This window comes from Etheostoma cragini, chromosome 2 (genome assembly GCF_013103735.1).
Source record: "Etheostoma cragini isolate CJK2018 chromosome 2, CSU_Ecrag_1.0, whole genome shotgun sequence".
Taxonomy (NCBI): domain Eukaryota; kingdom Metazoa; phylum Chordata; class Actinopteri; order Perciformes; family Percidae; genus Etheostoma; species Etheostoma cragini.
This window is the reverse complement of record NC_048408.1, coordinates 26321747-26345347: the sequence shown is the minus strand read 5'-3', so window position 1 is coordinate 26345347 and position 23601 is coordinate 26321747. Positions and strand designations below refer to the sequence as shown.

At 41.4% G+C, this 23601-nt stretch overlaps 1 protein-coding gene across 1 annotated transcript; it reads left to right on the top strand.

Moving 5' to 3' along the window:
• The first annotated feature begins 3644 nt into the window (after nt 1–3644).
• On the top strand, nt 3645–15805 carry LOC117961247 (platelet-derived growth factor subunit A-like). Its single transcript, XM_034899774.1, has 6 exons — nt 3645–4477; nt 4718–4814; nt 8871–8978; nt 10217–10410; nt 13322–13448; nt 15147–15805. Exons 1-6 carry the CDS (start codon nt 4415–4417, stop codon nt 15155–15157), a joined length of 600 nt encoding a protein of 199 aa, XP_034755665.1. The 5' UTR covers nt 3645–4414; the 3' UTR covers nt 15158–15805.
• Nucleotides 15806–23601: the final 7796 nt, after the last annotated feature.

The window sequence follows — 23601 nt, the reverse complement described above, 5'->3', positions numbered from 1 at the left end:
ACGTTGGAAACGATTTTCATGAAAAAAAGCTACCCCGTGATTTGACCCTATGATTATCTACCACCATGCATATTTCAGACCGAAATAAGAAAGATCCAGATGCGATAATACACACTTCTAAATATTTATCTTTTATTTAAGTAACAAAGCTAGAAATGTGTGCAGTACTTGTGGAGGTATGCGCTCTCTGAGTGTTCTCTAGTTTAGAGAAAATCTGATTCAGTTAGGTGGGAGGTCCAGCACTTACTGTATGCCCTTTCCAGTTAAGCTGGCTTTCTGTCATGACTATGAGTTCACGCAGTACAAGGGCCCTGTGTTTTCCACTTTCCCAAACAGTCCTAAGTAAAGCATTCTCTCAGAGCCGTGCTGCCTGTGATGAACAGACGGGCGGGGTGGTTTGTTGGGGTGGGGGGGGGGGGGTGTAGCATTACATATAGGTAAATGCCAGCATATTTGAGATGGTAATCCAGGATAAGACTCCAGTTGGCAGATGACCAAACATTCATGTGTCGCACAATAGCTTTTGGCAGGTGTCCAGTATTGGACTCTTAACGGTTTACCGGTGAAATCCACTTTTTTTTTCTTTTCTTTTTTTTTCAGATAGGGAATTAATAATTCATGTCGGTTGGTTTAAAGAGAGAAGAAGAGGAAAATGTATTTAAAGGTTTTTTTCCCACCATGTGCTTGATTTTTGTGAATAAATTTGGGGGTAGCCGTTCACCCCCACCCTCCTCGTAAAAGTTTTTATCCCCTGCTGGATTAACTTTTACTGCCTCTCTGTCACGTAAACACTCACTTTTTCTGTTGCTTCAGATATCTCCCAAACACCCTCCTCCACAAAGCTCTTATATTTTCATCTTACTTTATTCCCATTGGTGGCTATCTCCTTTCCCACAGGACAGAAATTTACTGAGCGTACCCAACACAGCTGAAGTGCTTCTGAGCGAGGTCACCTCAATGTGGGGCACATGTCAGTTTTCCTCTAAAAAAGGACTGGAAAGTTACATAAACCGTGGCACAACGAGCTTTTTCCCTGGGTTGTTATAAATAAACTATAACATTTTAATCCACATTAAGTTATGTGGTAGAAAAAAAAAAGAAGGAAGAGACCGCATAACCTTAGTCAGCGCTTTACGCTTTTGAATCAGAATTCAGATTGTCTCCTTTTTTCACAAACAAAGGCAAAAAGTCACAAAAGTCAGAATGTTGCTTGACAGTTATGAGACAGTCGATGGTACAAATACAGTATGTCTTTTGAACATGGAAACTTATGAGCGTGAGCTTACCATACCAAATTCCAAGGGGGAAGGAAACCGCAATATGAAGACGTTTGGGGAGCTAATATGACTGATCAGCACTGGCTGTTAAGCGTCAACGAGCTTCTAGAAGTAGATACTTTGCAAAACCCCTTTCAGGTGTGACCAGGCCTTTGAAGCAAAAAGTATGTTTTTCAAGTGAATACTACTAGTGGCTTTTTTTTTAACTTAAAGTTTCTCCTTGTCTGTCTGTAACATGCACACTTGAGCTTCTGATGGCAGGGAGAAAGACTGGTCCAGAGAAAGACAGCAGCAATGGAAGAGAAAAAAAAAGAAAGAAGACGGAACAGAAGGAGTGGGATGATCCGAGGAATAGCTGCTGTCAGAAGGAAGTGACAGTGTCACGGCACGATTGGCGCCATTCAAGATCTGAATTGGTTCTGAGCCATTTCCCCCTCATCATTCCGGGTCTTTTGTGTGTGTGAGTGTGAGTTTGAGTGTGTGTGTGTGTCCAGTGCACTGAAGCTATTCATGGGCAGATGGAAGGAGAGACACAGAGGTGGATTTTTGTTTTGATGGTATTAGCCTCTGTCAGTCTAAATGGGCTTTAATTGGTGGTGTGTTTGGTCCAACAGAGCCTGCATTTTACATGACACACACATTCACCCCACTGTCGTTTTCTTTCATCCAAATAGGCTTCATCTTGGTATCAACAAGCTCTTTATCTCTGCCATTTTTGCCCTCATTTTCTTCCAGTTTCCATCTTTCCTACGCTTTCCCTCCCGACGTTGTTCTTCTCCCTTGGTCTCTCTCTCCTTTGTCCTCACAGGCCCTGCAGGATTAGAAGTTGGTGTGGTGGGATGAGGGATATTGGGTAAATTGCTTTGCACCTGTGTGTTTTTGCATGGGAAAGTGAGACCGACAAAGGGAGAGTAAATGTCTACGTGCATGTTTGAATGCTGGAGGCTGGATTTCCAGATTCCAGTGCCGCTTTGCGAAGCTTTAGATCTGGAAAGTCTTTTACATTCCCTCAACAATTTACTAACCCAAAGGAATGGATGCAAACTGCTTCTCATCTCACAGACTCTGTTAGATGCATATTAAAGGCGTTGCATGTTTACACTCATTAATCACAAATCACACATACTATAAACTAACTATAACTATCCAAAGAATATCATTGCTTTTTTAGATTGAAATGTTGCCATTGATTTCCATTCATTTCTGTACAATACAAAGATGATTGTTCCCTGTAACAGATTGGTGAACGGTCCAGGGTGTAACCTGCCTCTTGCACAATGTGGGCTGAGTTCCAGCCCTTTCAACCCTGCCCAGTTGCGATGGATAGATGGAAATGAATGGAAAAGTGTTCTTAAAACTTTCCTCAAGAACAATAATCTATCACATTGCACCTTTAGGGTTGCTGTCAACAAAATGAGTAGTTTGACATTACCCTAACCCTAACCCTAAACTAACAAATGTATTTCATTTTTCTGATCTGGTGCCACTGTCAGCAATCAAAATCCAATCAATCCAAAACCGCTACTGTTAAAAATAATTTGGATAACAATGTTATTGTTAAGGTTTGGTTAGGTTTAGACCACTAACCCTACTTGATTAAAGTTAGGGAAAGATCGTGTTCATGGTTAAAAGAAATCAACGTTGATTGTTGGCAGGAGCCAGGATGTCGATGTGGTGTCTGGCTCCAGATCCTTGCAACCATCATCCCCCAACTTTTCACTAACAGGTTTTGGGATGGCACAACAATGTTGCGCTACTTCCACCTTTGCTTCTGAGAAGGAACAGTCTTTATTTACAATACCACAAGAGGTCGGTTGTCAGATAAATGTCAAATTAGGCTCTTCCAAAGATTCTTGTTAGCATGTTTCATGGGAAACTTTTCTAAATGCCGTATTCTAGTCAGGTGAAACCTTGCACATAGTACCACCATCAGGCCAACATGTTAACTCTTTACAAAAGGACAGTCTGTCTTGGGTCTGGACACTTATTAATGAACTTTATTACACAGCAATTAAACACTGACACAGTCACTGATCACACACCCACACACACACACACAGCAAGAGTTTGGTGAGTAGGATATTTTGAGGGAAAGGTGGGACCATTGACTCCCAGAGCAACTGATTCACAAAAGATTTTAAGAAGGTTAAAAATGTGCCTGCATAAAGACGGTTAATTATCACACAATCTAGATAGCTACATATAACACATCAAAGCAACAGTCTCAACAAATGTTAGTTATATTGGCTAAAATTTGCTTTAATTGTAAAGTGGCCGGTTTACTCTGAGTTAGCGCTGCTACAATATTCTCTACACAAAGCGCGCTCTCAGTTTGGTGCCACGGGGACGCGCACGGCTATATCCTGTGACTGAAAGCATCCCGACTTCATTCACCCTGGAGATCACAGGACCGCTGGGAGCGGACATCAAGCTCCTCTGAGCTGCAGGGCGGAGAGTTTCGTTTCGTTCGTTGGTGACATTTTAATGTTCCTTCTCGTGCTCAGGACAGAACTGGCTATTTCTGGAAATGTTCCATTTAAAAGATAATGCACATTGTTGTATTTCACAGAAAGGGCCGCGATGCTCAACCGCCGCAGGATGCACAAACGTGTGATTTTGACCGCATTACACTGAGGATAAAGTGATGGATATTGTTGGATGTGTAAATGCAAAAGAAAGAGTTTCCTATTTCCATTCGACTCCGGTTCTGTAATGCCAAAAACGAAGACCTGCTGAACAAATTTGACCTCAATTAGGTGTGATTGTTTGATCAACGTTGATGCTTCAAACTTCTGGACAAAAGGCTGTGCCACTGTGAGCTTTTCCCCTGCAGCTCGGACTTAACCATGCTTCACGGCCATCAGCTCCAACCTCACCTGCAGTGATTTACACTGAATGCCAGGAGCAGAACAAGCTTGGCTCCATTTTTAATAACAATTCTTAACAGCATTTCATTCGGGAGTTTAAGCATCATCTTAAGTTTTAGACGCGCTTGGCCCGCTCTTTCCTTGAGGTCGTGGTGGTGGCCAGTTCTCCCGAGGGATGTTTCTGGGCTCCCGAGAACAGGGAGCGACAGCCCGGCTCCTGCATTGGACTTTTGCCTCGTCCTGGTGCCTATGCAGCGGATCTAAGAGGAGATGAGAGCTGCGGTATACCACCTCCTCGCCGGCTGCCTCTGCCTGTTACGTACCGCCGCTGAGGTAAGCCGACGATAACTTCGGCACAGCAACACATGCAATTCACAATGCGTAATTTGCGCACAGAAGTTTCCTTTTTTTTTGGCGCAGAAATGCATTAATGCTGTCTTTTTTAAAGTGCAAAAAGTTGTCTGGCATTGAGTTTGCAGATATATATGCTTGCAGTGATGCTTGCTTGATTCTGTGGAGCTCTGTGTCTCCATTCCCAATAAAGCGGCTCACCGACTGATTTTCTTCCCACAGGAGTCTCCTCTCCCCCGGGAGCTGTTGGAGCGGCTCTCCCACAGCGAGATCCGTAGCATTAGTGACCTCCAGCGGCTGCTAGAGATTGACTCCGTAGGTAAAGCGCTTCATTATTATACAACTCCCTCACTCCCACAAACAGGATCAGTGAGGTTTACAGCAAAAGGAGGCTATTCAGCAAAATCTTTTACGTTTTTTACCTTTATGATATGAGCATAATGATGCACATATACCTGCCCATAAAAATAAATGATTGTTAATTATGAGGCTCAAAGGCATGTGAACCTCTGAAGTTAGTAGTGTTAGCCATCTTTCTTTTCTTTTTTTTCTTTTTTTTTGTTTGCATTTGGTGGGTCCTAACAACACAGAGTACAGCTGACAAAGTACAGCCACCAGAGGAATGCCTGTGTGCCAGTCAGGGCTGCTGCTTCCCTCCCTGTCCGCGCCTGGAAATAAGCTACTCTAAAATGAGGTATTAGTTGCATCTGGTTCAGTGCACAGTAACCGGATGCTGTCCTCTTGTCTTATTACTGGAATGCCTCCCTGGATGTTGCTAGGAGACCAGCGGACAGTCTTGTTCTTTACACCCTGCATGAACTCTGAGACGGAGTTAACTTTGTGATTATCAGCCACTACCAAAAGTAGGATTCTGAGGTGATGCGTAAAGAACAGTGTTTGTTTAGAGGGCATTCTACCAATTTACACATCAAAATCATTTGATTAGTCATGTTAAGTCCAACTCAACCTGTATGGTCTGCTGTGGCTTTGGAGGCGCTTCAAGTGGTGTTGTTACAGTTACCCTATGTCACCAGGGTTATCTAATCGCCAGCTGGTAGACTAAATGTTTTTATTGGGAAACAGCAGAGCAGGTGTTTTTTTTTTTAATAAAGAGAGCATTGACCAGGCATAGAGGGTCTAATGCAGGGACAGTTGCTCAACCCACAATAATGACAAAGGCCAATTTACAGTTGACGCATCCAAGCTTACGTGTGCCAATGTGCCATCAAAATGACGTAGATCTCGGTGGCGCGCCAAGATTTTGAGTGTGCGTCCAGAGGGCGCCCAGCACTCTTATTTTTTTCAGCGGTGAGTGACAAAGCTCGAAAGCAACCGGATGCCAGGACTCTCAGAGCGACTGCAAGTCTCCTGTAAACCTACTGGGTTAAGATGAGCTCTTTATGGTGAAGGAAAGCTTGAGCCAACCAAGTAGGTCATTGAATCAAATTGAAGCATTGATTCTGCTGACAGTTCTGCCTTTGTTTACCTTTTTCCTTCTTCTAGTCGGTAGAAATAGCAAAGTCGTTAGCATTTGCTCATTAGCGCCACCTCTGTTAAGGAGAAGACAATGCAACACTCTTAGTTTATGCGGATGTTCTTGGTTGGCCTTCTGTTACCAATCGTCCTGCTGGTGCAGAAAGCCCTTCATTGACATTCATTTCCTTAAAGTTTCAAAATCAACTTCCACAAAACAATAAGTAACAGTTTCCAAATTTATGTAGCCAACACACTACATTTGTCTCCTGTCAAACACCTGGAACGGATAGGAGGAAATCCAAGTCTCCCCACCAGGGAATGATCCCCCTTTTAAAAACTTTATCGTGACTTCTCTTTCTTTTGTCTGTGTGGAATCTGTCTTAGCTGAAGTTCCAACTGCAACTGCAATTTGTAAAAATATTTCTTTTTGTTCTTTTAAAGCCCCGACATTACGTAAGTAAAGTAAATTAGCTACATCTCTGAACAAAAGCAATATTCACCTTCAATAAACACAGTAGATGCCTGTTCTCATTATCCAGGTGATAAATCAGAACAGACTGAATCAGTGAGGTGAGACAGGAGGAAATAACTGTTGCATTAAACAGGGTTTATTGCTTTCACGCCCCGAGCAGACTCTACATTCCTGCCTCACAAACTCTCTTCTGCTCTGAACTTCACGTTGCCTGTGAAAAACATTTGATTCATTTTTTAGTGTCCTCTGCTGCGAGCGGTGCCACCATTAATCCTGGCATCATTGAGATGCAAATGCCGAGTGTGACGGCTCCCTGGCTCGGTGGGGGTCAAGTGGCTCACTTCATTATGCTGTTGTCACGATGCCCATTATTGGTTTGAGAGAAGGGCTCGCTGGAAGGCTGCTGCGTTGCTATGTATAATTCATGCTCAAATTCCTGCGTGTCAGGGCGAGAGAGCGAGACCGCCACAGACAGAAAGAGAGAGAGATGTCGAAGGTGGACTCTGTGTTTTAGAAACACATTGTGAATATAGATGGGCGTGTGTGCGTGACTGGTGCACACAAACACACAAAGACGTGTGAGGTTATTCAGAATCAGATTAAAATAGCCTTGCTCAGACATCTTTTATGCTAATTTCCAGTTAATCTTTTTTTTAACCCCTCGCTACAGACACACACACACACACACACACACACACACAAGTCCACAATACACACACAAATGTAACACAGAATGTGTTGCCTCTGAACAAGTCTGTGGAGATCCTGTGGTTTGGCAGTGATGACATGGTTTGATGGATCTGTGAACACTTTGTCTGTGAGCATCTTAACACAGACACACACAGACACACAGACACACAGACAGATACATAACACTGGCCTTTTCAGCTCAGGTCTAGTTTGGTGCTTCACTTGGCTGCAAGACAAACTTCTTCTTGGGGGCAATAACATTTTATAATGTAAAGTTCACACTGCTACGTACCAATATATTAAGAATGAAAGTGTGTTACATCTAACAGCAGTTTTTCTGTTATTAAATCTCACTGGTGTAACCTCAAAATCCTGGATTAATACAAATACTATCTTGAGAACTGGCCTTGATGACAGTAAATGGCCAGGTCACACAACACTATGAATGAGAGATAAACTGGACTCAGATCAGTATTCCTCTAGAATAGCAGTACACATATCTGAGTACAGAGTCAAGTATTGAGTCAGGAGTATACATCGTTAATAATGCTCGTCAGATAGTCAAATAGCTTCAAAATCCCCTTACCCCCTCACATCAGACTCCTAACAATTTCTGTAACTTTCGGAATTACTCATTCCGACATTTGCGCTGTGATTGGTCGGCTGTGCAGAGATGAGAGGGTATGGAGCGTTTGAACATCTGTCTCAACCTCTCCTTAATCACAACACAGCTATTTCTGTCATTTTTTATTAAGGGCCATACTGTGAATGCTTTGTAGGAGAGATTGTTTGAACGGATGCAATCGATTATCTTGCCACTCTTAATGAAGAGGGAATGGCTTTTCATTCCACTTTCACACTCAAATGCCACCTTCTGACACTGACTTTTCAAGCAAACCTTGGTCAAATGTAAAAAGACAACGTCCAACCACATGGATAAACAAAAAGGTGTCATACTTGCATAACAGCTCAGTCATCTAAACTAGCATTCAGAAAGAAGGTCAGTTTGGCTTGTGACTTTGTCACCTTTGTAGGTGAATGTCCTTGCTTTTATAAAGTGTTTTCTTTTCTGTCTGAACAAAACAGTATTTTCTCTGCTGCAGAGTTCTGACCTCAGAGTGAACTCTTGATGTAGTGTGTGTGTGTGTGTGTGTGTGTGTGTGTGTGTGTATCCGTTTCTTTATGTGAATTAGATTTAAAATGTAGTGGATTACACGCTTTCTCGCTGGCTCCATTTACATGCAGAGAACTGATTAACCTGTAGACAGATGTAAACATCATAACCCAGTTAAAATAACCTGGGTAAGCTTGTGTTCTGATCAGGAGAGACTTGATAAAGATGTCTTGCTACAGTATGTAAACATTCTACTCCTTTCACTTCGCGGTGAGTTTTCGTGTGATCAGTCAGTTGGTCCGTCATCAAGATGTCTGATAACCAGCTATTTCCTTCTTTGCCTCGACTACCACATTGCTTTTTAGTAAGGGATCTTGGAAACGATTCTCATGTACTTGGTGACTTTTTTTTTTTTAGTACCACATTTCATGCTGTACACAAGAACAATCCAGTCTCATGAGAAAACAGCCAGAAGAACATTGTATGTGTGTTTTATCCTTCAAAAGTGTGTGTGTGTGTGTTTGTGTGTGTGTTTTGCAGGAATCTGGGAATATTTCTGAATGGTGTTAACAGTGAGTGTTTGTGACATCTGAATGTGTGTGTATTGTTTTGTCTTCATCTAGAGAACGAGGTGATCGAGGAGACCAAACACAGCTACCACAAGGACTTCTCTCACAGTGTCCCCGACCTGAAGAAAGCACACACACACACCAGAAGCAAGAGGAGCACTGGTGAGACACACACACACACACACACACACCTTCAAGGTCTCAGAAACTGCCACACAGCCATCTAGAATTTAGCCACACAGTGGCTAAATTCTAGATATATGGAATAAAAGAGGTTTTGTTTTTTTTGCGATGGCAAAGCGCTAAGAGGAAAGCTCAATAAAGAGCCGTTTGCCAACACTAAATATCTCATAGCTTTCTTCACAGCGCTGTGCAATGCAGCCCATCATGGAGTTTACCGTCTGGAGGCATCAGTTTTCATCAGACTCACCCTGGGTCCGGTTATTTAAATCAACACTAAAGCACTTTTCCTGCTTCGGTCCCCCTACAGGTTGGAAGCAGAATGGTCCATTACTGCTGCTGTAGTGTCTCATTCAAACTACAGATCCGCTACCCGAACAGGCAAACTTGCATAGTGTAGTGTAATGGACAATTCCGCTTCCAACCTCTAGGGGGAACAAATGTAGCGTACTGCTAACTTTTATACTAATAACATTACCGCCTGCAATATAATGCTGTAAATCAAATCCACACTTTAACAACGTTAACCGACAAGCCTCTAAATATATGGAAATGACTGGGGTTATTTCAACATGCAATATCATTGACGAAAATGTTTTTGCCCCTTGTCTCTCTCTCTCTCTCTCTCTCTCTCTCTCTCTCTCTCTCTCTCTCTCTCTCTCTCTCTCTCTCTCTCTCTCTCTCTCTCCACTCACACTTAAAGAGTCTGTTTCTTGTGGTTGATTAACGCAGACTAATTAGCTCTCATAACGCATCTGGAGTGGGAAACGCACCGCCATGAGTCCATGAGGCTACTGTCTGATTATTCCACATTTGAATTGTGATATTTTGTGATTAAATTCTGAATTGGCTTTGTTCTCTTTTACAATGTCTTCCTCTAATGTAGAAGTATACTGTAAGTCAGTGGTAGGCTAAACGGTGGAATTGCACATTAGGTGGTTTGGGGTCCTTCAGAAAGTAAGTAATTGTGGGGTACGATTTGGATTTGGAGAAAGCTTCGAGCAGCTGTACCACAGGCCAAGCACTCGCTCGTTCCAAACAGGAACATTTTCAATGGGCACTGTACTAGTTTTTCCAAATGACCACAATGACCAAAATGAAGACAGTTTAATCTTTCAATTGATACATACAGTATCATAGCAGAAATCATACCAGGAAATCTGATGAAATGTGTGGTTAAAAGTGATAATGCAATCCTTTGATCTTTTTGTTCCCCCCAGTGGTGGAAGAGGCCTTGCCGGCGGTGTGTAAGGTGCGGACAGCGATCTATGAGATCCCGAGGAGCCAGGTGGATCCCACCTCGGCCAACTTCATCATCTGGCCGCCCTGCGTCGAGGTGAGGCGCTGCACCGGCTGCTGCAACACCAGCAACATGAGATGCCAGGCTGCTCGCAAGCACCACCGCACAGTCAAGGTACAAAACAAGAACATGTTTCTACTGTGTGTGTTTGTGTGTGTGTGTGTGTGTGTGTGTGTGTGTGTTTGTGTTTGTTAGTTCATGAACATAATAGCTTCCTTATGTTATCTGCCAAAGCTGGAAATAAGCTCTGTAAACCCCAATGGATTCACAGTGCACACTATGAGGAAATATTTATTTGTGATTTCGTTATTGTGATTGTCATATGATTCAAGATTTAGGAAGGGAGGGCTATTTTTGTATGATTCTCATTTTGATTGAAAAATATTAAAGAATACTGAAATTGTTGTAAAAAGGATATTTTCAAGGATTTGAACCAAACTAAGATAATTTTTATTTAGTTTGTAGAACAGGATTAAGTAAAATTTTAGATTTTATTTTAAATTGTGCACCCCTAGTGTGTGTGTGTGTGTGTATATAGTGCTGTGCTGATGACTGCTTATCTATATGGTGTATGGGTGTAAGTGTGTCACCAATGTTAAATTAACAAACTGTGCATGCATGTAAAGATAAAAAGGTAAATCACTGATAAGATTAAAAAGTGGGAGCTGAGATTGAGCGCGTGAAAAAAAGAAAAGAAGAGTGATAAATGAACAAATTAAGGTATTATTGTGTTGCCAGAGGTCGAGAAGGAAAAAAGTTGTGTAAGAAAGGAGAGGGCAAGTTTGATTCTCTGTGCTTTTGGCCTGCTTGTACCCAGTCTGAGATGAAAGGACTCATCCTTTGTCTGCTTACAGAGGAAATCAAAAATAAAGTCACTCACACATGTGCTGAGATCCAGCGTTCAGAGGGTAAACTGTCACAAGTGCAAAATGCACTCGCACACAGCCAGAGGGGAAATGGCAGGGCTTAGGGTAAGGTGGTGTGTTCATGTGTTAGGCAAAGAGATGGAGAAGGAAAGATTTCCACTGGAGGCAGACCGATAAAGGATTGTTAAAGCCAATACAAATATTTGCTATTCCAATATATCGGCCGATATACAAAAACAAAAAATTCAAAAACGCGTAACAAAACATAAACAAATTTCCTAGCATTAGTTATTTGAAGTTATTTGAGTTGTCACTGGAAAAAAAATGGGAATTTCTTTTGTCACAACAGAACAGAGGAACATCAAAATATAATAAAGTTCGGATAAATTAAATGTATAAAATTTAAAACTTAAGATATGAAACAGTGTTGCCAACAGGGACGTTTTAAAAAGCCCTCTGGTGGACAAACTATGCAACGCCATCACTCATAACATGAATGACAGTCCGTTTTTATTTTGTAAATATTCCTTTATCAGATAATTTATTTGTCATTATAAATGATTGTGATTACTGAATATTTAAAAAAGAAATGTATATATATTTGCTTCTTTAATGGCCATTATACATGCCGACTTTGATAGTTTGGGAAATGCCTATTATTGGCCAATAATATAGGCCTTACGATATTGATGGGGCTCTAATTTCCACTTTCATATCAATCTGTAATGGGGGATGACAGTCAGAACATTTTAGTCAGGTTGTTGTATACTGCTGGAAAATAATGGATTGACCCTTCTGTTTTGGAAAAAAGGTGGTGCCTGAAATGAAGGAGTTCAGGTTTAAGGATGTAGTTAAGCTGGACCAGGTGATCAACAGGGGAATTGGCTTGGTTTTGGCAGTGATGGGGGTGTTGAAGGGAACCCCCTTACCATCACCACCATGGCTATTTTTGCAATCTAATGCGCTAAAGGTTATGTAGGTATTCAACAAATTTGCCATAGCAAAAACGCTTTGTGGGAAAGTATCATTGTAGGATAATACAATGATACAAATGTATCATCAAACTGTTCACTGTCAATATGTTTATTCTTTAACAGTATGGCATCTAAAGCATGATTTACATTTGAATGGTAATGTTAGATAAGACGGTCATGTCTGTCTGTTGCAGTATACAGGGCTGAACAATATGAAACAGTATCTGGTTATCTTAAGGCTCCGAGACACCAACCCAATTATCTGTTTGGGGTGTCCATCCATCTTCCGCCAAAACTACTTTGCAAAGCAAATTAGTAGTATATAAAACACATTTTGTGTTTGTTAGGGCTCACTCTTTTCCCGGTCATGGAAGGTAAGTCCTTGCCTAATTGATGCTTTAGCAGCACAGATCCTCACCTCAGCTGAACCTCCTGACAGTAACTGTTATAAAGTCCATGTTCAGCGCTTTTTGAGTCTGTTCAGACTTGAAGCAAAGATGCTTGTGCAATTAGACCTGGAGCTCCACTCAATTGGCTTCTTGCCTGGGATGTGAGCATCCACATGTACATGTAGTGTATCTGTGTGTCTTTGTTATTGTATGTTTACATGTTGATGCATATGTTCATGGATTTCTTTTTATACTGTATATCTGGGTGTGTATGTTACTGTAACCAGGCTCAGACATTCAGCGACAGCAGCAACTGTGATGTGAGTTGACGCAAGACAAAAAATGCTTCACTTAGTGTCGGTGAAATCACTTCTCCTGGCAGTCCAAACAAGAGCAGACACACCTGTGTGTTTACACAGCCCCAGTAGAGACACGGCTGGCATTTGTGAATTACCGGTAGAAGCTAAAGAAGGGCATTATGTCTGTAGTACTTGTTTACACTTGTATTCAATTTGAAATGTGCTTCTTTAGTTATTTTTTCCGAGTTTTTAACAATCAACAAACTCCATTCTTACACTTTTTTTTTGTTTTTGGAAAGGCTACAAAATAAAAAGACATGTCTCTTTAAACTTAAAGAAAACTTAAATCCCAAGCCTGACAGGCGTGCTGTGGCTAGTCATGGTTGCTAAGCCATGATTGGGCGATTGCTGTTGGGGAGAGGGTTTAGCAAACGCTACATTTTGACTACTTTATTGATTTTAAGTTTTAAGTTCTCTCTCTCTCTCCCTATCTCCAGGTGGCTAAGGTGGAGTATGTGCGACGGCGACCCAAGCTGAGGGAGGTGCAGGTGAGGCTGGAGGATCACTTGGAGTGCATATGCACCAACAAACGGCACATCAGCCCAAACTCAGACACAGAAAATGGTGAGAATACGTGTCTGTCTTTCTGTCTGTCCGTCCGTCCATCCGTCCGTGCATCTAATACCTCATTGGCTCATTTCTGATGTGAAGCCTGCTCTTGTCTGAATGTGTCTACTGACATCAAAAGAGCTGATAAGAGATCTGAGGTATTTGCTGTTTTTCCACTCTCCTTGACTTAGTCCTCCCTCAGGTCAACACACACACACACACACACACACACACATACACGCACACCAAACCCTGCCCATGATTATCCAAATCTTTCTCCTGAACTAGAGCCAAACTCTGACAGCGCAATTGATAAATTCCCAGTTTCAACATGTATTAAAACTGAGCTGCATGTAGAGGGATTTATGAATTGTATTCTGTGTATCGTTGTCAGTAGCTGAAAATCCTGATCCCCAGGACAAAAATGTGTCCGTCAAATCTTATACATGAATGTCACAACAGCACTTTTACTAGGTCGGATGTAGAAACAGTTCGGTGTCAATGAACATGACACAAGCCTGAATTGAATGCCCTCAGATTAACGTCAAGGCTACAGCAGCACAGGATTAAACAAATAGAGAGTCAGGAAGAGATGACTGTAAATACGTGTGTGTTGTGCCTCTTGTTCAGAGTACTCAGTAGATTGATCACTTTATTATCTCATTACACAAAGAACATCAAATCAGTCTAATAAACCACAAAACACTAAATGAGCCAGTGTAAAGATCAGTCGGAGGTACAATAATAGTGACACCAACCCTTACTTATATTTTAGATTTTTCACCCATTCCAACTGCATGAAATTACAAATATCTAGAAAGCAATGTTTTGCATACAGCAAGTGAGTAAATGGAAATGTTGCAAGTCAATGGATTGGCATTCAGTGCCTGTTCACTGTTGAGCATTAATGTGTAAAGTGAGGGGCTCACAATTATCATTATTTAATATATTCTGTATTTTTTTAATAGTGTGACTCTGTAATATCTGTCCATGAAGTGATGCATTTACAGCAGTGTTTATTAATATTGTTAAATAAACCAATGAGTAAATACATTATGAAAGAAAGAAAGGCAGAAATTGAGTGGGGCTTGAGCATCATAATAAAACCGGTAGCTTCTGTTTTTATCAGAAGAAACAGTCCCTCTCATAACCAAGAAGTTTACAAGTTAAAGTTACACTTAACAAAAAATGTTTTGAATGAAACAGCATACATATTTAGTTTGCATACAAAAAGGAAACAAAAAGGAAACATGTTGAGGTGCATCTTACGTCGTTAAAATTGCCACCTCGACTCCCCCACTTGCCTCACTTCCTCGCGTCTTAGTCCCTCCCACCGAGGAGGTAGGGGATAGACGTGAGGAAATCATGCGAGGAGAGAGGGGCCTAGCCAATGTGTTTTAGAGAAATGAGACGCCTTTTCCTCTGAAAGCATCACAAAAACCCGTCAGCTGTTTGGGCGGAGTGAGCAACTCCTTCAGTTGCACGGCTTCCGGGAAGGCTGCTCTCGTGTGTCCTCAACTATAGCTTCTCGAGGATCCCTCCTCGATGCTCGCTTCTCGGGTCAGAAATAAGAGCTTCGGGACGGCCTTCAACGAGGAGGGACAGAACAACTTCCGGTTCAGCCGACGACCGAGAAGTGGAGGAGCGATCAAATAAGGGGCATGAGATGCAGCTCAGTCTTACCTCACCTTTACTCGACTCTTCTCCCAACAGGCATCAGGTGAAGAGACATGGAGAGATGGAGGACAAGGAAAAGAGGACGTCCTGAGCCAGAGGACGAGCACCTTCAGCCTCCTACATCTCCACCACACCACCTGCCATCAAGTGACTGTCAAAGGTTTGATGGAGGGTATTTAACCTTTGGGAGCCTAATCGACTCATATTGACCTCCAACCAACTGTAATTTATCATTTTACAAACACTGAGAGCAGCAAAAGGCCAGAACATGAAAGAGGCCGATGGTTTCCTGCTGGGATTCCTCGATGGAGAAAAGAAGTAATTAGATGCTGAAAACACAGAACACTGGCATCAGTGAGGTGGATTCTGGGATATCGAAAGACTAATTGTCTGCGTCTTGTTCTTCTCCAGAGCATAAACCGCTCAGCAACCGGAATTATAAACTGGGTGGAATCCTTTCTAGAAACTGTGGAGGGGATTAGGTTTGTGTACTTCAAGGTTTACTCTTCCTCAGTAAAACACACACCCACACACACACACACACACAGACACACAAAGATATATCCTCTTATTTTTATAGCTCATTTTCTATTGCTGTTTGTATTTCTGGTATGTTATCTGCATAAAGAATGGAGGGAGATTACAACCCTCCTGTCATGTTACTGATACTAATAAACTATTTATATGAAATCAAAGTGAGCTTGATGATAAAAAAAAAAGCTTTTAGATGAAGTGGTTATTCACCAAATGCTTGTCAGAGCGACTGGAGGGTTCAAGAATGTATCTGAAAGAGGAGCCGTGTGTGCGTGCGTGCGTGAGCGCGTGTGTGCGTGCTTGCGTGCGTGTGTGAGAGATTATCTGGAGGATCATAATACTAAAGCTTAAACCCCTGTGAATTTGTAACTGAGAGCAACACACGCATACAACCCTGCTAACGGAGAGAATGTACTCTACGTGTATGCCGTTAACACGGTGGAATAACTAACAGATAGCAGGTGATATTTTAGAGTTGTTGCTTAGCTTTCAAATTTGACTCAGTAATGACAAAGGTAAATGTTTTTAGGGGTGACCTCAGCCAACGGCAAACACTGCTCGCCAAGTGTCCATTCTCACTAGTGTTTTCTCTCTCTCTCTCTCTCTCTCTCTCTCTCTCTGTTTCTTCCAACCTTTCACAAAAATTCACACATGCACTTCTAAGCAAATCAATGTTGCCTTGTCACCATGGGCAAAATCACAATGATGCCCAATAGACTCCAAAAGTACCTGTAATACTGTCACTACAACTATGAAGTGACAAGAAATAATGACGTTAGCTCTTGTAGCGCAGGTATCATTGGCACAAGAAATGAAAAATTGAATAATACCAAATTTAACCAGAAAAGAATAAAATGAAATGCTGTTTTTAGGCATTGCTGTATGGATTGCAATATCAGACGGTCATTCCACATCTTTGGTCCAGACTAAAATATCTTAACAATTATTGGATGGACATGGTCCCCAGAGGATGAATCCCAACTACTTTGGAGATCCTCTTACATTTCCTCCATCGCCACCCTTAGGTTGGCATTTGTAGTTTTAAGGGACTTAGATTGTCACATTGCTGAGTATGAATAGTGGTAACTTGGTTTCTATAATTTTGTGCATTGAAAAAGATCAAATGCATTTAGTTCCTATTGCTCTGCATGGAGACGTATCTACACTACATGCTGAATTAGCCAGTTTGAGCATGGAGATTTACATATCTGTGATTAAAAATATTTTTAATTCAAGGTTCACTACTAGCTTTTATCCCCAGCTTTCAAAAATACAGCATCTCCTAGCCTTGCTCAGGAAACATCAGCATACAGATGCAAGTAAATACTCCAACTTAAACTTCACCAATTGTAACGTGTACACCAGAACCATTGCTGCCATGTTTTGTTTTGCAACAGTAAAACAGTCTTCATGTAACAATTACTTGTGTTTAAGGAAGGCAGACAATTAGTAAACAGAAAATTGTAGGGTTTCTTTTGTGGCAGTGAAGCCATGGAGCCGAGCCTTGTACACATTGGGCCATTCCAACCTTCACTGGCATCCCACAAACCTGCTATGTTGCGGCTCCACACAGCTCGCAGCCGTCTCACACAGCTCTTTGTGTTTCAGACGTTAAACACGAATTAGGACATGCTTCAACAACTGACTGTATTTACAACAAGCCGAGGACAAAACTAACGTTTGTTGGTTGTGGTGGTGAAAAAGCAGACAAGGCAGACAGCCGGGTGACTTTATGCGTGCCTGAGGTCGCTTTGGGTAACTCACTTTGCTGGCGTTTTGCTTTTGGAGGAGCTAGTGTAAACCATGTGTAGACATTGGCCAATACTGTAACCAGAGTGCCTAGGTGGTGTAAAGACATACAATTTATAATTGAGGGCTTGTGTGTTTGAGCTGCACAAAGACAACACTGTGCATGAAGACTTAAAAAATAAAATAAAATAAAACGCTTTGGCTTTTGGTTTCAATCTGTGAAAAATGCAGCTCTGGGACACATGCTGCAATTTCATCCGTTGTGTAATCAGGATGCAGCAAATATATTTTAACATATAAAAGCAAAAGTGTGTAGATGTAAAGCACTGAAAACCAGTTGTCTGTGTTAGAGGGAATAAAGAGAAAGAAGAGACAGATGGGAATAAGACTGTGACAGGGTCTGAAAGGTGAGAGGGAGGAAATGAAAACAGAATGAATGGAGTATCGTGCATGTGTGTGTTTATGTGTGTGTGTGTGTGTGTGTGTGTGTGTTACAGCGTGAGAAAGGATGGAAGTAGATTTGTGTGTGTGAAACGGAGAGAGAGAGAGAGATACTCCATCTTTCTCTCCAAAGCTCAGTTAAGCAGATTAACAACATGCTAGCTAAAAAGCTGAATGCTCCGTAGGTCAAGTACAACCTGATATAAGCTGATGGAAGTCAAACTCGCCCCCTGATCTCAGATCAGATTACCAATCGTCAGAAGGATATCCCTACACCTACAGCAATTAAGAAGCTGAAAGTGTATCTGATTCTTCCCCAGATATACTGCTGCATGTCAGTGGACTATTTTCCTCTCTACTTTTAAGCAGGTTCAAGTCACTTTCTTGACTTGAACCTGCTTATTGTTCATGCAAATAACAAATGGCTTGAATGTGATTGGGAATAAAATCAGATAGTGACCACAACTTCCACCTAGATCTTAAAGCAACACCATGTAACTTTTTCAGTGGAACGACAGCTGTGCAAGCTGCAGTTCCAACGAGACAAACTGTAGGGAGTCCGAAGTGAGAAAAGTTACATGGTGTTGTTTGAAAAGTCCCATGGCATGAAAATTTGACTTTTTGAAGTTTTTTAACATAAATATGAGTTCCTCCAGCCTGCCTATGGTTCCCCAATTGCTAGAAAGGGTTATAGGTGTAAATCAAGCCCTGTGTATCCTTCTTAGCCTTTGAGAAAATAAAAGCTCAGATGGGGCGATCTGGAATCTTGCTCCTTATGAGGTCATAAGGGGAAAGGTCACATCCCCTTTCTCTGCTTTGCCTGCTTGGCCCACCCATGAGAGAGGGATATCATGGCTTTCAAACGTCGAAAGAGGCAGTTGTTTGAGGGCACACCCCCAGCCTCCACCTTGGGGAGGACCTAGAAGGCCTTTATAAAAGAAGCACCATGTCATGGGACCTTTAACCCTCCTCAGCAGCGCTGTGGAGGAATGTCTGGCAATGCAAGACTAGATTTTCTCTAACCAATCCCTAGAGACTGTCTATATGTGCCTAAATGTAATGTCCTTTTTAAGTCGGGTGTCCCGCTTTTGCCAGGCTTTTAAAAGGGGAGCAAAGTAAAAACAAACTCTTGGGAGACCACTCAAAATGCCTTTTAACAAGGAGGTGTTTGGAAGCAGAACTGGAACAAAGTCTTACTCCGTGGCTCAACGGTGGTCTGGGAGGAATCTTCACCATGTGGGCAGTGGACAACACAAATGGCCAGCATCCAACATGTTGGCCCTGTACAGTAAACCATCATTATCAACTCAATGTCGGTCTTTACTGCAGTAATGTCAATCTAAGTCTTTTTTGTAATCTCTTCTCCTCCCTGATCTCCTCCTTTCCTTTCCATGTGTCACACAGAGCTGCTTTATGAACACTCATCTTGCCAGATAAACATGTCCACCTCCCACCATCAGGCTTGTTCCCACTACTGGACACAACAGGCATGAAGAAAGCTGAGGGTTGGCATCGCTGGATGAAGATTTACTGCTGTGCGGTTCAGGCTGATGTTTTGGTGATGGATCCATGTTTGGAGGTTAGATTTATTTCCAGTGAATAGGGATGTGATTGATTCCTGTCCAAAATTAAACTCAGCAGAGAGAGAGAGAGAGAGAGAAAAAAAGGCTGTTTCTAACCTCAATTGTTATTGTCTGCTATCCCATAATGCAAATCTTTTAAATATCTACATCCAGTGGGTCAATGGTAAAACAATTAAACCGACTCCAATAATTTCCTTAATGTAAGTTGAAGTATCAATTCCCCAGTGTGGAAACATTATGTTATTTAATTAAATGTACAAAAGTATCATGATCAAGATATGCTTAATGTAACAATAATAAAAGTACTTATTATTTGATTATTGACCATTAATGTGTGCATCACTTTAATGTTGCAGCTGGTCAAGGTTAAGCAAATTTAACTACTTTAAATACCACAGTTATTAAACATATAATAATTCGTAATCTATGATTATACTTTGTATAAATCTTAATCTGCAATGCAACTAAAAAAATCAACATAGTGCAGTAAAAAGGACAATATTTCTCCGTGTAATGTAGTTTAGGTAAGGTATAAGAAACTGGAATTTCTCACATAAGGTAAACCTACCTCAAAATTGTTTTGAATAAATGTACCTAGTTACTTTCCACTGCTGCAGCTGGTCTCCACATGTTTATAATGAGGACCAGCTGGTCCCTTCAGTTAATAGTGTAACACCCTGCAGGTTACAACTCTTGATTCAGCAGACTATTCCAGTACGTTCTTGTTATAATAGACCATAACAAATTCATTTCTTCATGTTGGTCAAAGCTGTATCCTCGGCTTGAGTATCTCAACCCTTCCTGTTTTCTTCCTTAATGGCCTTCAGGTAAACCCACTGGCATCCAAATACACACACCAGACATGCACCTAAGCACACATGTTGAACGATCTTTTTCATGAAACACATAAAATAAAGAAAGGAAACCATTAATTATGGGCGGCTATATCTCAGGACAAACCTTCAGTTTCACAGGAGTGTGTGTGAGAACAGATGACAACTGCTTATTGGTAAACTCCTAAAAATGACTGGAAGAAGGAAAGAGAAATAGAAGTGAAGTGAAGGTTGTCTGTTTGTAACCTTTTGGTTTTCATTTGATATTTAACCTTAACCTTCTGTTCTTTTTTAAATTTGAGCATTCAGTCTCATTTCAACATGTGCTAAACAAAGACACACTGTTTAAGCTACACTCACTGCTCTGCATTCATACAAAATGCAATAATGCCGCACCTTACGTGTATGTGCTTAATTGTCCATTATAATGTAAAAGCCGTGAAACAATCAGGAAATAAAGTAATTTCTCTTATTTACAGCATCAGCAGCATAGTTTGGCGCCCTCTCTTCATTCACTCTCTTGCTTGCTTGATCACTATATATGTATAAAGTATATGGCTGAAAAAAATAACTACAGATTTTTATTGAAGCACACAATCCAACTATGTATTTGCTCTATAACTGGGGTCTTCAATGTTTTTTAAGCCAGGACCCCTTAACTGAAATAGAGATGGAGCACCGACGCCCTGTTACATCTATTTTATAAAATGAAGTTGCATTTTAAACTTAGCCTACTTGTAGGGAGACCTAAAGTCTTTATTCATGCCCTTTTTTGCATAGAATACTAAGCTATTCTAATTAAGCTAATAATTATTGGCACGATTATTGGAATTATGTTTTAATGTTAAACAAACGTGGCACACATCTGTGGATGGCCTTAGTGACTACCTTGACTATAGTCCAGTAAGCAGCGTGAATTAATATTTGCTAATAATATGTTGGATTTATGTTAAGACTTTTGAATATTTGAAAAAACTTTCAAAAATTAACAATAATTTGGATGCCCCCCTGCATTGACTCTGAGGAACCCCTCGGGGTACCCCACCCCTTGTTGAAGATCCCTACTCTATAGCTTTCAAGAAATAGATGGTGCCACGCTACAGCATCCATTTGTTTTATCTGAAATGACTTGACCTTGTGCATGTTCCTACATGAAGCATCAACCAGGTACTGGCGGCTGCAGGTCTCCATCTCGCTGCAGCCTCAAGGGGAAACAGCTGCTTGATCACTATCAAATATTCCTTAAGACTCCAATCACCTCTTGAACACACCTCCTGCTCGGCTATTCACTGTTTGACTTCAGTACAGCTTTTTAAAGTCATAAGCCTCTTCCACACACTCACACAAATAAAGCCACCCTGCTTTCAAGCACTCCAAATCACACTTAAGAAAATACCCCCCCCTCCACCTTCCTCCTCCTCCCCTCCATCATCGTTGTCTCCATCCCCTGCAGCTCCACCATTGTCTTTGGCTGGGCCGAGCGAAAAGGCCTGCTGCTGCCGCGGAGTGTTTGTAGAGACACAAAAGGAAAAGCAGTGTGACTGAACAGGGAAATAAAAACAGAGAGGGGGAATGAGCCCGGGAGGGGTTAAGTGCTTTTTGATGGACTCACTGGAGGAGGGAGTTAGATTGTTAAAGGATAAAGGTGTGTGTGTGTGTGTATGTGTGTGTGTGAGAGAGTGAGAGTGTGTACGCTCACTATGCCTGTGTCACACCCAGCTGATATAATGTCACACAGTCATGTAGGACAACTTGAAGTCATTCCCATTAAACTTCTTCCACGGACCCCAACGAGCCATCCAGGGCTGTGACTCTCCTCTAACCTATTTTGCAGGAGCTGTGCGTAGAGATTAAGCCTGATGTCACATGTAGCTGTAAGCAAAGTCTGTCCATTGTAGTTATTTTTATGTCAGTCTAGCATGTTCTCTCTCTATAATCCCTCTGTGGTTGCGTTCTCATTCACCACGAAGCCATTAAGAGTCACTGTGCTGTCAGAGGAGAGCCGGAGCATCCACAGCAAAGATGATACTTAGATCCTTTTTGTGGATGAATATTACTGTATATTTTAGAACCTACAGCTCTCCTAATCTATTTCATGTACATTTATGCATGTACTTATTGAACTATCACATATTTTCTACAGGTACTTAGAAAAAAATGCATTTTCCCTGGCATAGTCAACTATTCCTTATGCTTTTATGTGCTTTGAAATAATGCAGAAGAAGGACAAAGTAAATATGTAAAAATAAAAAACTGTTTTTTTGTAGAGATTTGATATTTCCAATCTAAATTATATTTAAAAAAATCAAACGTTGGACTTCTTTTAACGTTTGCTTATTTATCACAGGAAGAAAAAGAATGAAATTATGAGAAAACCCTTTTCTAGTTAAATAATTCACTTACATTCTCAAGTAAAATCAAAGGGAGGAATCTCCCAAAATAGGACCAGATTTATGAAATCCATTTGCTGCTCTAACAAGAGGATTAGCTGGAGTTTGCATTCAGGAATGAGGTCAGTTTATGAACCCAGTGAGGCTCAAGAGATGATAGAAATGATAATCTTGGGAATTATGGTGAGTGGGAGACACAAAGTTGACAGGAAGTTTAAACAATAGTAGCCCAAAAAGAGTGGTTTGCTCAAGTTGCACTGGAAACACATTAGCTGGTGTTTGGACGGATTTTTTAAACACAAACAAGAAGCCTTTAAAATGACTTCAGTAGTTACGTGCTTTGGTTGTGAGGCATTTTTGGACAGATGCTTGTGGTTTCCAGAGAGACTGTCCACCACCCAAAAACGACCCCGTACCTTTTGTTCAAGCAGCAATTACGACCCCTATTGACGTTAATAGTGGCAGCACCCTCTAATGGTTGTAGTATTATGATGAGACAATAGAACGTAAATTGACTAAGTATAAAGTGGGATTTATGCTTCTACAAAGGCTCTATGCAGAGCGTTTGCAATAGCTTACATAAGTGGACTGCAGTTTATACTTTTGTATTAGTGCCTGTGTCTTTCTAGAATATATGTATCTCTTTAAAGCGCCCATTTGGTCAGAGCAAGGCAGGATTAGCTGGAGACTTCCTCTAAACGAGGGGGCACTTGTGGAACCTCCAGAACAGGTACATGGAAGTAGTTCTTTTGGAGATTATGGTGAACTAATGTGTGTTGTAGTTGTGTTTTGTCATTTAGAATGAGCATGGTTGAGATTCTGTAGCAGGAAGAGTTAACCCTCTCCTTGATTTCATGTTGTTCATGGAGAAGAAGAACCTGGAAATGAGTCGGGGGGGGGGGGGGAAATGCAACGCTACCAAGCCACGGCCAAGCGGACCAATCACAGTTGTTGCGGCCTG